Source organism: Musa acuminata, chromosome BXJ1-1 (assembly GCF_036884655.1).
Source record: "Musa acuminata AAA Group cultivar baxijiao chromosome BXJ1-1, Cavendish_Baxijiao_AAA, whole genome shotgun sequence".
Classification (NCBI taxonomy): domain Eukaryota; kingdom Viridiplantae; phylum Streptophyta; class Magnoliopsida; order Zingiberales; family Musaceae; genus Musa; species Musa acuminata.
Genome location: NC_088327.1, coordinates 8,737,505 through 8,752,789, shown reverse-complemented (window position 1 = coordinate 8,752,789; position 15,285 = coordinate 8,737,505). Strand labels below are relative to the sequence as shown.

The 15,285-nt window shown below is 42.3% G+C and overlaps 3 protein-coding genes across 3 annotated transcripts; 2 read left to right on the top strand and 1 right to left on the bottom strand.

The window, feature by feature from the left end:
* The first annotated feature begins 1,410 nt into the window (after positions 1–1,410).
* On the top strand, positions 1,411–2,453 carry LOC103994700 (uncharacterized). Its single transcript, XM_009415117.3, has one exon. It carries the CDS (start codon positions 1,445–1,447, stop codon positions 2,321–2,323), a length of 879 nt encoding a protein of 292 aa, XP_009413392.2. The 5' UTR covers positions 1,411–1,444; the 3' UTR covers positions 2,324–2,453.
* A 3,090-nt stretch (positions 2,454–5,543) lies between these two features.
* LOC135653548 (protein ALTERED PHOSPHATE STARVATION RESPONSE 1-like) lies at positions 5,544–10,951 on the top strand. The gene is made up of 5 exons (XM_065175462.1): positions 5,544–7,024; positions 7,130–7,287; positions 8,145–8,368; positions 8,871–10,413; positions 10,540–10,951. Exons 1-4 carry the CDS (start codon positions 5,770–5,772, stop codon positions 9,601–9,603), a joined length of 2,370 nt encoding a protein of 789 aa, XP_065031534.1. The 5' UTR covers positions 5,544–5,769; the 3' UTR covers positions 9,604–10,413; positions 10,540–10,951.
* An 846-nt stretch (positions 10,952–11,797) lies between these two features.
* Positions 11,798–12,249, bottom strand: LOC135614562 (NAC domain-containing protein 22-like). The gene is made up of 2 exons (XM_065112343.1): positions 12,139–12,249; positions 11,798–12,073 (listed from the first exon to the last, which is right to left on the bottom strand). The coding sequence occupies exons 1-2, from the start codon at positions 12,247–12,249 to the stop codon at positions 11,798–11,800; spliced, it is 387 nt and encodes a 128-aa protein (XP_064968415.1).
* Positions 12,250–15,285: the final 3,036 nt, after the last annotated feature.

Here is a 15,285-nt window from a genome sequence, read left to right as displayed (position 1 = left end):
AAATCCAAGAAACCCACAGCAATGGCTTCCCTTAGGAACAGAAAAAGCAATCGGACTCATATCAAGGAAGCCAAGAGGTTGAGATAGTTAGGGAAATCCAAGAAACCCATGGCCATGGCTTCCATTAGGAACAAAGAAAGAGAAGTAACCCACATCAAGAAAGCCAAGAGCTTGAGATAGTTGGGGGAAATCCAAGAAACCCGCAGCCATGGCTTCCATTAGGAACAAAGAAAGAGACCGAACCCACATCAAGAAAGCCAAGAGCTTGAGATAGTTGGGGGAAATCTAAGAAACCTGCAGCCATGGCTTCCATTAGGAACAAAGAAAGAGGTCGAACCCACATCACTAAAACCCGCAGCCATCCATTAGGAACAAAGAAAGAGATCGAACCCACATCAAGAAAACCAGAAGGTTGAGATATTTGGGGGAAATCCAAGAAACCCACAGCAATGGCGTCCATTAGGAACAAATAAAGAGATCGAACCCACACCAAGGAAGCCAAGAGGTTGAGATAGCCGGGGGAAATCCAAGAAGCCCGCAGCCATGGCTTCCATTAGGAACAAAGAAAGAACAAAGATCAAATCAAAAGAAACAGAAGAACATCCAATGGGGAAGTTGAACTCCCGGAGTCGTTTTCAAGCACCGCCATCGATCTGCTGTCGTCCAGCACGGCAAGCCAACAAGGAACAGAGAAAGCGGGAGGAAGCAGGAGGTAAGCCACACGTGGATTCCCAAACGAGAGCACGTATGACATGATCGACCGAACGATACGGCTTATACGGTGGCGGAGGCGAGGGAGACAGAGAGAATCTTGCAACGAGTAAACAAATGTGCACGGATGGGAAGATCCAGCAACGATGGATGCGCATCACAAGCCGATCTGTCATGTCCGGTTGGCTCGCACACGCACTCCTCCTTTTTGCGTCGAAGGTTCCAAAAATCTATTGGTCGTCTGCATGATCAAATTAGATATTGACGAATGGTAGTTCGCCACTAAGACTATTGCTCGTCGGCGGGCAACAGCTCATCGGTTGTGATCGCCATGAGATGGCACGCTAAGCTTAGAGATGACGGCGTCTCTGACCAATAAGTATGATTTAGTTGACACTGTTTCAATAACCACTGACAGATTCATCAGTAAGAGATCATCATGAAAGAAACATGTAATTGATGTGACTGCTTCCAGCCCAATTCCATCATCGTATTACTTCATACGATAGTGATTGATCGCATTAAATTATTTCACGTTAAAGCTATCTAATTGATTCCAGCATCGACAGCAGTGCCGACGATTACAGCTGTCGTTTACTGGACATGGATATGCCGGACGTGTCGGGGCTCGTTTCCTCGCTCGTGCACCATTTCTTAAGCCCCTCCTCGCTACCTTACAAGCAGAACTCTGAAGAAGAGGAGAAGCTCACACGTGCCTGTTAGTATTCTCGCAATGGTCGTTGCATTCCGCGGCTCCATCTCCCTCCCGGGCAGCCCGAACCCCAGCGAGGAGAACAAGCCCCACCACGCCCGCTCCACCAGCCTCCCCTCCCTCTCCCACCCCGCCGTCTCGCACCTGCACGGCCAGATCTGCGCCCTACGATCCTGGCCACTGCAGCCCGACTGCCGCCACTCTCCGCCCCCCGCTGGGGAATGGATCGTCGCTGGATTTACCGGCATCGGCCGACTCCATGATGCCCTCCACGACTTACTCCGCCTCCCCCTCGCCAGGGACCGGCTCCGCCCCGCCCCCTGGGCCGACCGCCTCCTCGACGCGTTCCTCCGCCTCGCTGACGCGCACGGGTCCTTCCGCTCCGCCGCTCTCGCCCTCAGGCAGCACCTGTCCGAGGCCCGCGCGGCAACCCGGCGCCACGACCCGGGCCGACTCTCGTCCGCCCTCCGGGCCCATCGCCGCGCCGAGAAGGCGCTCGCCCGGCTCGCCTCCGCCGCCAAGGACATCGCCAGGCAGACCCCGCTCGCCCCAGGGCTGCCGGCGGACGAGGAGGAGATCGCAGACATCTTGAGGGAGGCCGTGGCGGCGACCGCGACGGCCTCCGCGGCGGTGTTCGCGGGGATCGCGGCGGTGTCCTCGGCTGCAGAAACGGCGGCAGCTTCGGCGTTAAAGGGATCGTCGACGGTAGGGACGCTAATGAGGCTGTCGTCGACGACGAAGAAGGCTGCGTGGGAGTCTGAACGAGAGACTGCGGCATTAGAGAGGTTAGAGGAGTCGAAAGAGTGTATCGAGGGATTGGAGAAGGGAAGCGAACGAGTGCTTAGGAGCTTGATGAACAATAGGGTTTCACTTCTTAACATTCTCAGTCCCTCCTTGTAGACATGACATGCACGCAAAGCTCAGAGAAGAATAAGGGTACCATATACTACTGTGTTGGAATGGACACGAGGGAGAGACCTCCTTTTCTTTGTTGTACTCAACTCACATTTGACCAAAAAGATGTTGAGAATAACCCTTTTTTGAATAATTAATTAAATATATTCATATAATATTTGCACTTCATTTGAGCTCCAATATCATGACTTAGGCTTTTAGGATTATCAATCATCCCAATCAAAACTTTTCTCAGTTATCATAACTTAGATCCTAAGTTATGAGACTTCATTAAACTTGATACAAACACATATCTCAACATCTTTTCATGAAATAAGTAAGATAATGGCTTTCTTCCAAGTGTCAATCTTCATGCAATTTGTACATATCAAGGATAGCACATGGTTGCTATGTATTCTATCAGCTATTAGCCATTGAAGAGCTTAAGAGCTTAGTTTGATCTGCAAGCTCACATGGGCAAGTGGCCAACAGTAGTATTATTGTGTTGCAAGCTTGATACAGATCATCATCATTCTACACAGTCTTCAAAGCGGAAGCCATGCATGGTGACTCCACAGACATGGCAAGAGGCAACAGATCTCATATCCCCATCAATATTTTTGGTTCCACCTGCAATCTCTGGCCTGCTCAGTGAAGCCCATATGTTCTAATGGGCTCATCATGCAATGGCAAATCTAATCATAATTATGTAGATCGAGTCGATCGATGTTAAAAGAAGCGTTGATCATGGAGCCACCGCATCTCAAGGCACCGAAATGGACGCATGTGCTGCACAGCGGAGACTCCCAACTCGATACGGCAACAAGTCTCCCTAATTGCTTTGACAAGAGTGAAAGGCAGATCCAAATCAAAGGTCACTATCAAGTGTGCCACACCTGCGGCGACCGGCCCGAGAGGGCACGTGTGTGATGGTACGATGATAGTGCCAAGATTCGTGCACCAGCACCGATCATCATCGAAAGGCTGCAGTTTCCGCATCAGATGTGGCTCCATCATTTGATCTATTGCACTTCAATGTGACCATAAATAAGAGACAACAAAAGGGATTGTTGGAGGACATCGATGTATCCATCATGCCACGAAGAATATTCTCATCTTTGAACAAGGAGGCAAATAAATAAAGTAGATAAAGATGAGGGCTCTTCGTACCATGCATTAAAAATGAGAATGGTGGGGGTTCCTTTTTCTCCACCCATCTCTTTGTCTCTACACCATAATTTTAATGCATATGATAAGGATCAACACTTTAGGATTTGTCATCTAGTAACAAGGCCTATTATTAAATGATTTTTTGTCGGTACAATATTTAATTTTATTTTATTTAAATAAGAAGAATGAAATATTATAATTTATTATGAGGAATATACATTTTTAGTTATTAATGCCTCTTATCAGTATCTCCTTTCTCCTTCTCCTTCTCCTTCTTTATTATTGTTCTATAAAGGAAGCAAAGAGTGCGACCGAGAACCACACGAGATCATGTTCTTCCAGTTCTCCCTTGTCAAAAGAAAGCCATGGCGATGTGCCTATAAAAGGCAGCTTAATCTGAGAGTTAGACAGCAATGCACAACACTGCAGAGGCCATCGGTGGCCACGTGAAGCAACTGGGGCGGCGAGAAACTGGAAGGTGAGGAGGAGCAGCAATGGCGGACCATGTGCTGTCAGTCGCCAGTGGCCTCCCACCACACAGCTAAGCTGTGGGAATAAGGGATGATGCGCTTGTAGACCTCTTTCCTTCTTCCTTTTACCTTTTTCCTTGTTCCTCCTCTCGATTCCCCTTGATCAACTTTGGAGTGCTCTCCAAATTGGAGGAGCTGTTCCTGCACTGGTGGTTTCCCCACTGCAAAAAGACATCACAGTGATGGTTGCAGTATATACTCAATACTGCTATATGAAAAGGAAGAGAAAGAAATCGTAGATGTGATACAATGATGCGAGTCTCTGTCCTCTAGAAGTGAAACTATCAGCAGTCTCTCACAGCTATTCCATTTATTTGTCCTCAGTTTTGCTGCACACATATGACACATACCAGATCACTATATTCCATCCTTTTCACAGCCAGGCTTGCCGGGTACATCTTTTCTCTGTAGCTCCTCTCTCTTTCTTCCCCATGATAAGAGATAACTAGAATGTAATAGTGTAGATTTGCTGTGGAGATGAGAGTGGCAGCTGATCCACCAGACCACAAACAGTATCATTCATTTTCCGCAGAACCAATCCACTGTTACTTATTGGCACGGTTGCCGTCTTCCTTCTCCTTCTTCCAAGAGAGCGCTAAGTTCCAACCATCCCCTCTGACATGCAGCTGCGGACAAAGTACATGATTATTTTTCTCGAGGGAGACGGTGACTCACCTACTTTTTCTTCCTTGCGTTGCCATTTGTTCTTTCGAGGCAAACTGCGTGAGCATTTGATGGAGTACTCAACCCACTCCATCCAACACACAAGCATTCGGATGTGTTCTTTTCAGAAAGACAAATTTGACCACAACCTTCGTCAGAGAAGACGGCCGGACTTGCAGATTCTCTCATCCTCTCGCTCCTAATTGCCATTGCACTCGTGCATGCCTTCTCTAAAGGTGGACTGGGGACGTAGGCCGAGAATGATACGTGCGTTTACCCCACGTGAGTTCTTATACTCATCCAAAGCATCAGTAGTCAATGTTTCTGCTATTTGGTAACGTTTGGTGAGTCTAATGACATCAAAGAACGCATGCGTTCTTTTTAATTACCCCTTCAACTCGTCCTTCTCCGAACGATCATATCGTAATCACAGCTATTGTAGTACACCTCCCAATCCCTTTCACTTCACCGCCAGCCAACAGAAGAGTTCAATGTACAATTGAGTTCAACATGATGAGGTAGATACTATGTAAGTAATTGGATATACGAAAGCAATATGATCAGATCCGGAAGACGACGAGTCGCAAGGCCGAGTCATGGACTCGACGATCCGACTCGGAATCCGACAGAAGACTAGCGACCAACACGGGAGGGTATATTTGTCGTCCCGTAAAGGGTATCTTCGTCAACTCACTTTTTAATACCCCATTAATAAGGAATTTAATAAAACAAAAAAATAAATAAAACATCACATGGAGGAGACAGGCGTCAAAAGGACAACTTCCTCGCACTGTGGTGTTTGCAGAACACCGTATCCCGCGGTACATAGTTCCGGTGTTACCGTTTCCTCTTATTACCATCATCATGTTCAGCTATCGCCTTCTCCAGCGGTATATGCAATTTTGTCCCGATTACCCCGTCGACGATATCGTATCCCCACTTCCCTCTCCTCCCCGTTTCCCAAACCCTAAGATCTCCGATCCCGTTGGGGCTGCGATGTGATCTCTGTTCCCGTGGTTCCCTCCGCGTCTCACTCCCTCTTCTGATCGTGGGAGGGCGTCGGTTCTGCTTCTTCTTGCTGCTTCCGAGATGGGCTGCGGGGGCTCCAAACTGGAGGAGGCGGCCGCCGTGGCGCACTGCCGCGAGCGCTCGCAGCTCCTCGCCGACGCTATCCACTATCGCTACGCTCTCGCGGACGCCCACGCCGCCTACGCCCGGTCCCTCCGCTCCGTCGGCGACGCCATCCAGGGGTTCATCTACCCTGGGCTCCCCTCGGCGTCGCCGGTCCTCCCCCTCCCCGCCCAGCGGAAGGGCGACCCTCTCCCGCCTCCCGCGGCTGCCGCCTCCGTCCCCTCCGCTGCCGTCCGTGGCCACTCCCGTTCTGACTCCGGCTCGCACATCCAATTCCACCCCACTGATTCCGACGATGATTCGCTCCTCCACTCCGATGGTGCGTCCCCGATTCACCATCTTCATGCCGATGATGCTCCCGTTGGGCCGACCTACGTCAACCTTAACTACGCTCGGAACCGCCCGGCGGAGTCTTCCGTCTCCTACGAGCAGCCGCCACAGAGTTCCGAGCCAATACGCCTCGGCTCCGTCGATGAACAACCTCACGTGGCTTACCCTTACTATGGCTACCCGTATCCCCCTCAAAACTCGAACCTTGACCCTTATCCTTCTTACCCGTATATGAGCTACGGCGATGGCATGCAGAGAGGATTCCTTGGTTCCTCTTCACGGCCTCCAAACATTCGACCACCAGCCGTCGCAGATGGTGCGAGTTCTACTTCTCGGGAGCCTCCACCGCCGCCTGCGCCTCAGGCTTCGACATGGGACTTCCTAAATCCGTTCGACTCGTGGGATAATTATTATCCTCCATATACCCCAAGCCGAAGCTCGAGGGAGTTAAGAGAGGAGGAAGGGATCCCTGATCTGGAAGATGAAGACCATGAGGTCGTCAAGGAAGCCTATGGCGACCCAAAGTTTTTAGCTTCTACATCGCCTGCTGTGATTGGGGAGGATACAGTGAAGGCTCTTAATGGGTCGAAGGAGGGTGTTGTCGGCAGTGTTGGGGAGGATCCCCATCGACAATCGAGGTCAATTGAGGCAGGGAGAAGCTCCGAGCATGAGGTTCTTGTGGTGGAGAAGAGCGTGGTGACTCAACCAGCAGAACGACGCGGTGCAGTGGGCTTTCCAGTGTCTCGGAGTTATCAAGATGTTTTCGAGGTTGTGCAGGAGATAAAGACCCAGTTCGATAGGGCGTCTGAGTCGGCCAATCAGGTGTCTAAAATGCTTGAAGTGGGAAAGGTTCTATATCACCAGAAGAATTCTCCTTATAAAGGTGAGAAACTACTCGGAAATTTCTTTTCTGAATTTCTAAGGACATTTGTAACAACATCTGATTATTTCTCTTTTATCCGACACATTTCTTTTTTTCTCTATGCAGTTTCTGCCAGGATGATATGTGGGTTGCCTCTTCTAGCGACCTATGACAATGAAGATCTTTTAGTATTTGAGGAGGATAAGGCGATGGGCTGTGGTAATCTTTCATCAACTTTGCAGAAGCTATACAATTGGGAAAGAAAGCTTCTTGAGGAAGTCATGGTTCGTATAGCAACCATGTTTCTAGGTTTATAGTTATCTCATCTTGATTTTGTTTTGGTATGAGTGTTGGTTTTACAGAGGAGGTGGCCACAAGGAAATCAAATAAGTAGGTATAGGGCAGCTACTGATTTGAACAAAAAATTTGATGCTGAGCCAGTAGTTTACTCGTAAAAGAGAAAGTAGCACAAAGAGTAGAATAATCAGAGGACTTGTTTCTTTGAAAATTCCTTTCTAAAATAAAGTTTTGTCCTAATATTTGTCTGAAGCAGTTTAATGATCTGACAGCTCTTGGGGGAAAACCTTCTTCTTTTGTTTGCTTTCTCAAGAACTTGGCTTCCATCAAGTCTGAGCATGAAATCCCTCTGAACGTTCATATTCTTGATCCAAATCCATGTTGGGTTGTTGAAATCATCATGTTTCACATCGTACACTTTGACTTTACAGGACAATTTTTTCATTTAGGATCACTAATATTATTTGGTTTGTGGCCTAATATAGGACATTTAAATTTTGTTGGTGTGTGCTTTGATATCGAGGATTTATTAGGAAGGCTCAGCCAGCTTCAATCCACTTATTTTCTAAAGACGATACATACGTAAATGTATATGCATTCTTCCTTGTTCATTCTGTCACTCATACATGTATAATGTGATTTGAACAAAACAAATGAATTAGCTTATTAATCAAGCATCTCCTTTGCACAGCCTCTTTTTGTCACATTGAAATAAGCAATTACAAAGGTTTCACTAGTGTTTGAATCATGTTCTGGATCTTTGAGTCTTACCTCAATTAGAGAACTTCTGACTGATTGTGAAATAATCATTCCTTGCACATGTGTGTATCTTCTACTTATATAGGCTGAGGAAAAGATGAGGACACTATATGAACAAAATCGTGAGCGCCTGAGACACTTGAGCGAGAGGGGTGCAGAGGCTGAAAAAGTTGAGGCGGTGGAAACTTCTAACAGGAAGCTATCTACAAAGATAAGAATAGCCATTCAGGTTGTGGGCACAATTTCTAGTAAAATCAGTCAGCTGAGGGATGAAGAATTATGGCCACAAGTTCGTGAACTTATTGATGGGTATGAGATTGTTCATGATATTTCTTTGTTTTAATTTTGTTGCATTATCTGTGGCTGCACATGTACTCCTCTTGAAAGTAGACAACTTATCTCCATGATATTTCTTACCATTTTCTCGCTAGGTCTATGAGACATTTGACTCCATGATGCCTACAGCCATGTATGTTATTTTGATTGAAACCACATTGATATTACAAGTTTTCACAAGTTAGAACCTTCTGAGCTACCAAATATACTAAGGATTACAACTTAGGGTGGATTGTAGAAGCAGTCGGGTGAGATGACTTGCATTTGCCTTATTACATTTGCTTATTGCTTAGTACTTCTACGGAGTTCAAGTTTGTCTTGATTGATTTGCTCTAAGTTTAAGTATAACATGTGGTGCTAATCTTTTCCCCCTTTAAATGAGTGCCTTAGAATGTTGTAGTTTAAACTAAGCTTCTTGTGTTTATATTTGTGTTATAAATTATGATGTCTTATGTGGATCAACATAACCTTGCAGATTTATGGGAATGTGGAAAGTTATGTGGGAATGCCATCGTATTCAGTGTCAAGCCATATCTGAGGCTAAAGATCTAGATTCTATTGTTTCTGGAGTGAAGCATGGTGATCGTCGTATGGATGCAGTAAAGCAGTTAGAGTTCAAGATGGTGGATTGGATTACTAATTTCTCTGTTTGGGTCACTGTTCAAAGGAGCTATGTCAAATCCTTGAATGGCTGGCTTGTGAAAGGTATGCATTATGTGCCTGAAGTTACAGATGATGGAGTTGTTCCGTTTTCTCCAGGGAGATTAGGTGCACCTCCTGTATTTGTCATTTGCAATTACTGGTCTCAAAGTGTGGATAGGATATCCAAAAGGGATGTTGTGGATGCCGTGCATGCTTTTGCTGACAATGTTTTCAACATCTGGCAACAGCACAAAGTTGAGCAGCAGCAAACGTTGTCGGCCAATAGAGATATGGATAGCAAGCTAAGGTCAATGGAAAAGGAGGAACAACAAATGCTCAAGCAGAAAAGGAAATTAATGTTAATTTCCAGTGAGAATGGAGTATCAATATCTGAACATGTAGTGCAGCAGGGTTCCACCGTGAATAGCCTGCAGTTAAGTTTAAAGCAGGTCTTTGAAGCTATGGAAAATTTTACTGCTGATTCCATGAAAACTTATGAGGTACTCCACAAACGTTCCGAAGAAGAGAAACAGCGGTTTACCAGAGAGAATGAAATTGTTTCATAGGATTATAGAGGATCTAAATTGAGCATCGGACAACACTTGACTTTGTTGAGATTCAACCATTCATTTGAGAAGAGTAGGCCAGTAATATATAAGGAGATCATAGTGAATCTCTGGCGTATTACACCTGATGCTTGGGAAATGGGTGGCTGTTTACCCTCAGCATCATCAAGTCTAAGCTACAGGAGCATCTCTGCAGGTGTCCCCTGTGGAAGGAGTTAGATGCCAATCATAATTAAAAAACAGTTCTGGGGAACCGGGGAACCTGAAGTGAGCTTCTGAGTGTTCTCTTAAAAGCATTTCCAGAAAGTCTGGAGTGAACTTGGAACAACAATCTGCTGTCGTATATAAGATCAATATCAATTGAATATATCCTTCTGTCACTTGTGTGCCTAACAAGATCTAAGAAGCTTTGCACTAATGGTCTCCGCTTTGCTGTTGTTGCAGAAGTTATGACTGGACTGAGTCGTCAAGAGGGTATATAGTGATTGGTTTCAGTGTAATTGTTGGCATTTCATTTTGTCAATAATGCACAACAGAAATGTGGATAAAATAGTTCGCTGTCAGTGAAGTCAATGGTCTCCGTCTTCATTCATTTTCCCAGCTGCATATTCGTTCTTGTTATCGGAAACATTTGTTTCCACCGCTACTGCTGCACTATGTGAGCTTGGAGAAAGTATAATGTACACGAACATTTGCTGTCACGAATGCCCCTGCCACTCTGGTTTCCACCTCTGAGCTACAGTCATTCTCGTTATGGTTGGCATCGAGCAGCAGTACGAGGGGAGGAGCTTCATAATATACCGAAATCTGGTCAGTATGTGCAATTCTTGGTCCATAATTTGATTCGTTCATTAGTGATGCTGTATAAAAAGGCATTTATACATAGTATGTCAAGAGCATCTATTTTCTGCACCAATTGAGTCGCATCTGAAACAGGGTTTCGAAGACTGCAGGGAGGAAAAGGAATCATGTACAGGTACACACGGCAGCTTGCAGTATTTGAATAGTTGCTTACGGAAGAATGTAGAGTTGCTTATTTCGGTTGGTGTGGCATAGGCAGTCTCATGAAGATTTGCCAGCTTCACTAGAAGAAAAACAACACAGTTTTAAGCTTCTTGTGACTTGTAATCTCATGGATGTTTGGCTATTCCTTTTTTGTGCTTCAAGAGCATTTGTGCATGTATCTCTTTATTGTACAAATCTTTGTACACACACATCTATTATGTGTAGCCCTACCATTATGAATTCTGATAGGAGAAATATTGGTTCTGTACATAAACATCTGTATTCATGTCAAATGCCCAATCTAAGAATTAAAAGTTGATGCATAATAGCATTCCACCTTTTACTTGGTCAAAGTCCTACAAGATTATAAGAATATATTATTCATATGTTGCTTTATCATAAATAAACGTCGCAGACTTCTGGTTTCGTTATGTTGACATGAAATGGTTGACCATTAACTTCTATGGATATGACTATTTGTTGCGTTGTTTTCTGCTATTTGGAACAGTCAATAATATGCTGCTGACTCTCGTATTACAGGATGGGATTTATACTTCTCTATCAGAATGACCTATTTCTCATGATTAAACGTAACATAAAATACATATAAACTGTACATGTGATCATTCTATCTGTTCCTCCTCGCCTTCACTCAATAGTCTCCCTTGACTTTGTTGCAATTATGTGTGCGGAGGTCAACATTTCTTGACCTGAAACCGGAATTACTGCTTCGTGGAATGACCTGAGTCCGGTAGTCAACGCCTTCAAAGCTCAGCAGTTGAGTAGAGCGACCAGGGATCCATCATCCACGGGATCCTCAGCTGAGTCAAGAATGGATCCTGCAACCACTCCAACTCGCTGTTGAGCTTTGAAACCTCCAGTTCGGGGAGACTCGGCCGCCGGAACACCCACCTCTTCCTCCTCCTGTGTGTGGTCGCAAAGAACATCCATCACGTACGTGCATGTCATCTGGAAGCTCTCCTGATCTGACCACCCCGGCGAGGAGACCGCCACCGAGCCAGAAACCTGCGACGCCGACGTCTTCTCCTCCATGGCCGCCGCACGCTGCTCCAGCTCCTTCATCGACGTCGCTCTCCGGCATATCTTGCACAACACGATAACCTCCTGCACACAAGCCGAGTCGAGAACCAGCTGATCTTACTGCTGCTACTACTCGAAGTGTGTGTCGTCACATGCAGACACCTTCAGTGGGGGTGAGCTCTCGGGCGAGTCGGTACTCGTTCATGACCCGGTCGGCCATGGTGCCCCGAGGCGCCCTGCCCTGGTAGTACACCAGCGTCTTCTTGAGGCCGACGAGCCGCTTCGGATCGGTGGCGCTGCGCACCGGCCTGTCGCATCCCGTGGCCTTCCACAACCCCGTTCCGTCGTCCGACTCGGCCGCCCGCCGCCTTGCTTCCGGTCTCTCGGCACGTAGAAGTGCCACTCTCCCCCATCTTGGCCAACCCTGCGCAAGGATTACACAAGAATCACGTAACCGTTCCCCCCACACCACCAACGCAGATGACGAACGCATGCAGTAATTGCCGCGAGATGAATGGTGGTGATGATCTCCCAAGGGTCGTGGCGGTAAAGATGAATGGTGGTGATGATCTGGAGCTGAAGCTTCCTGCCGTGAATCATGCGCAAAGAAAATAAATGAGTAGGTTGAATTTTTATTAACAGTGATTATAAATTTATACACATATATAAATATTATAGAATATGATAATTATATAATTTTTAATTAATAATAAATCTAAACTATTAATCTAAATTATTTCATAATAAAAGAGATCAAGATCATAATCTTTATTATTTGATATAATTATGATAATTTATTATCATAATTTTTATGATTTAGAATTATAATAATATATTATTAAAATATTAAAAGGATCATGATGATCTTATCATAATTTACTTTTCTCAATAATATCTTTCCTATATGTTGTTGTAAAATTGTGCTCCCATCAAAGACACCAATCTTAGATCGAAATAAAAGAAATTGTTGGTGAGACAAAAGCTCAGTAAAAACATTTGTAAGTTGATCAAAAGATAAGACATGAAAGACACATAGTTCACCATTTTGAACTTTGTCACGAATAAAATGAAAATCAATAGCTATATGTTTCATTCGAGAGTAAAATATAAGATTACCACATAGATATATTATCCTATCATAATATATACAGGAGGATTGACAAATAGTTTATATTAGTGCTAGATTCTTTGTCCTCAACACCCCCTATACAACCATAAAAATTGGTAACCCCTTTTAAATGGCAGTCTCAAAAAGGCCTACTTCTATGTAAAAAAAATGAAATAAAAGCCAAAGCAAAGTGAAAAAAAAGAAAGAAAGTAAAACTCAAGTTCAAGTTGCGAACCAAAAGGAATGACGACGTTGGGTTGTACGAAGTCTGAAACCAACTAGATTTATTTTTTGCCCCATATTTCCTATTATATTGTAGAAGCAATTACTTGATATTCAACCTTTGTAAAAGACATTACAACATATTATTGTTTCTTAAAACTTCAAATGATTAGATTATGACTAAGAAATATGATATATATAGTTGTTTTGTCATCCTTACCAATTTGAAAATCTACGAAGTAATAGAAAAGAGTTCTTTAAAAAGGAAAAAATCATGATCAATAGACTTTTAAGTACTAGAGAAACCATCTAATAGTTGTCTCAATAGTTAAAAATAGACTTGTGCATAAACTAAGATAACATATTAATTTCATATGACGAGTGAAATAATTTATTTCCAAGTTATTAAATAAATTGATTAATTATTACTAATTTATTACTAGTAATAATTAATTCATCTATATAAACTAGTAAAAATATGATTATAGAATAAATAAACAATAAATTATTATATTAAAAATTATGAAATCCAACTAAAATACCAAGCACGAGGGGCCTACCATTCTCTAAAATATAGTTATATCCAATTGTCAAAATCCTCGATTATTATATAAGATAAGACACAAAATAATATAAATTATTATTAGCTTCATAATTGAGCTAAAGGTGTCGTGGTACTCAAGGTCTTGACATTGACGAAATCCTTTTATAACAAATCTTATTATACACTTATTAATGGACCAATCATGATTTTGAAAAACTCATTTGCACCCTATAAGATAGTGACTTAGATGAGATGAGACCAAGTCTAGTGTATCATTTCGTAACGAAGCGTTATATTCTTCATATATGCTCATTATTTATTACTTTTTAAAGCTTTGTTGATAGTCAAAGGCTCAAAAATAAAATTTTAGGATTGTTTTATAGAAAGAAAAAAAATATTTATTGGTTTAAAGACTTAATTTTTTGATCTAGTAATCATCAGATAAATTGGCGTATGATTAATAACATCTCTAGGGTGTGTTAGATAAGAAGAATTTAAAATATAGAATATTAAAACTAAATCTTGCTATTAATTCTCCTAATGTGTGATAATCTCACGAAGCAACCCATGGATGAGGTAACGGATTGTACATATACACCACCATTGATGAAGGACTTATGGGTTTTGAGTGGATAAGTGCTTAGATTGATGGGTGAGGTGATGTGTACCTGAATTGGAATGATAATATGAGGTGAGTCATGAATTTGGGGGACATAATTAATAAAGTTATTTAAAGTTAGATGAGGCAAAAGAGAGTCAAGTGAATTATAAGAAAAAATAAATTCCACAAAATTAACATGGTGAGAAATAAAAAGTTCTTTTGGTTGATGGATTAATATATTTAAAGACACTTTAATTAGTAAAATATTTAAGAAAAATATATGGTTTTGATCGGACTTTCAATTTGTTATGTGTGTAAGGTTTTGATAATGGATAATATAGACACTCAAAAATTTATAATTTATTATAATTCGGAGTGGATCCAAATAATCTTTCAAATGGTGAAATCATGTTGAGAACTAGAGTGAAAATATCATTAATAAGATAGGTTGACATGATAAATATATGTGACTAAGATTAAAGAGTTAAGGAGTCTTAGTAAAGAGTATGACTAGTTTAGATGATGTGTTATTGACGAAGTTTTGTAGTTTCATTATGTTTATAAGTACGTGGAGGGGTGAGAAAAATGAGAGATTTAATCGGTTTCAAAAAGTTAGTTATAAAGTTTTTAAAATTCACTATCATTATCAAAGTAAAATGAAATAATAAAATGTTCAAAGAACTTTCCAACAATATGTTTGAATTTAAGAAAACTGATGAATATTTTAGATTTTTTAGTGAGAAATAACCATATATACTTTCGAGAGCAAAATTCTTTTTTTTTTGGAAGACTTTACTTCATGATCATATACTTTATATGTTATTTTATAGGTTGTTAAATATCCTACGAGTTTTTCAAGAGGAAGAGCTTTTTGGATTACCATTATCGTTACCGATCCTAACTTTTTTTGGAAAGAGACTTTCAAATCTTTCAAGATTAGTATAGTTTTTACCAAGAATTTTTAATCCATTGATAATATTCATAAAACAGGTATATATGCTATTAATAGATTTATTTAGTTTTATTTTAAATAACTCATAACTATGAATAAGAAGATTAATTTTAGATTCTTTTAGTACTTTGTGACTTAAAGTGTGTATCATATATCATGTATAGTGTTATAAATAAAAATTTGATTAAACTCATTTTTATTTAAAGTAT

Excerpts from the sequence above, each read along its gene's own strand:
- LOC103994700 (XM_009415117.3), top strand. The coding sequence starts at position 1,445 with ATGGTCGTTGCATTCCGCGGCTCCATCTCCCTCCCGGGCAGCCCGAAC.
- LOC135653548 (XM_065175462.1), top strand. The coding sequence starts at position 5,770 with ATGGGCTGCGGGGGCTCCAAACTGGAGGAGGCGGCCGCCGTGGCGCAC. Across the intron at positions 7,288-8,144 it reads AGCTTCTTGAGGAAGTCATG|GCTGAGGAAAAGATGAGGAC; the intron begins GTTCGTATAGCA and ends CTACTTATATAG. Across the intron at positions 8,369-8,870 it reads GTTCGTGAACTTATTGATGG|ATTTATGGGAATGTGGAAAG; the intron begins GTATGAGATTGT and ends ATAACCTTGCAG.
- LOC135614562 (XM_065112343.1), bottom strand. The coding sequence starts at position 12,249 with ATGATTCACGGCAGGAAGCTTCAGCTCCAGATCATCACCACCATTCAT. Across the intron at positions 12,074-12,138 it reads TCGCGGCAATTACTGCATGC|GGTTGGCCAAGATGGGGGAG; the intron begins GTTCGTCATCTG and ends ATCCTTGCGCAG.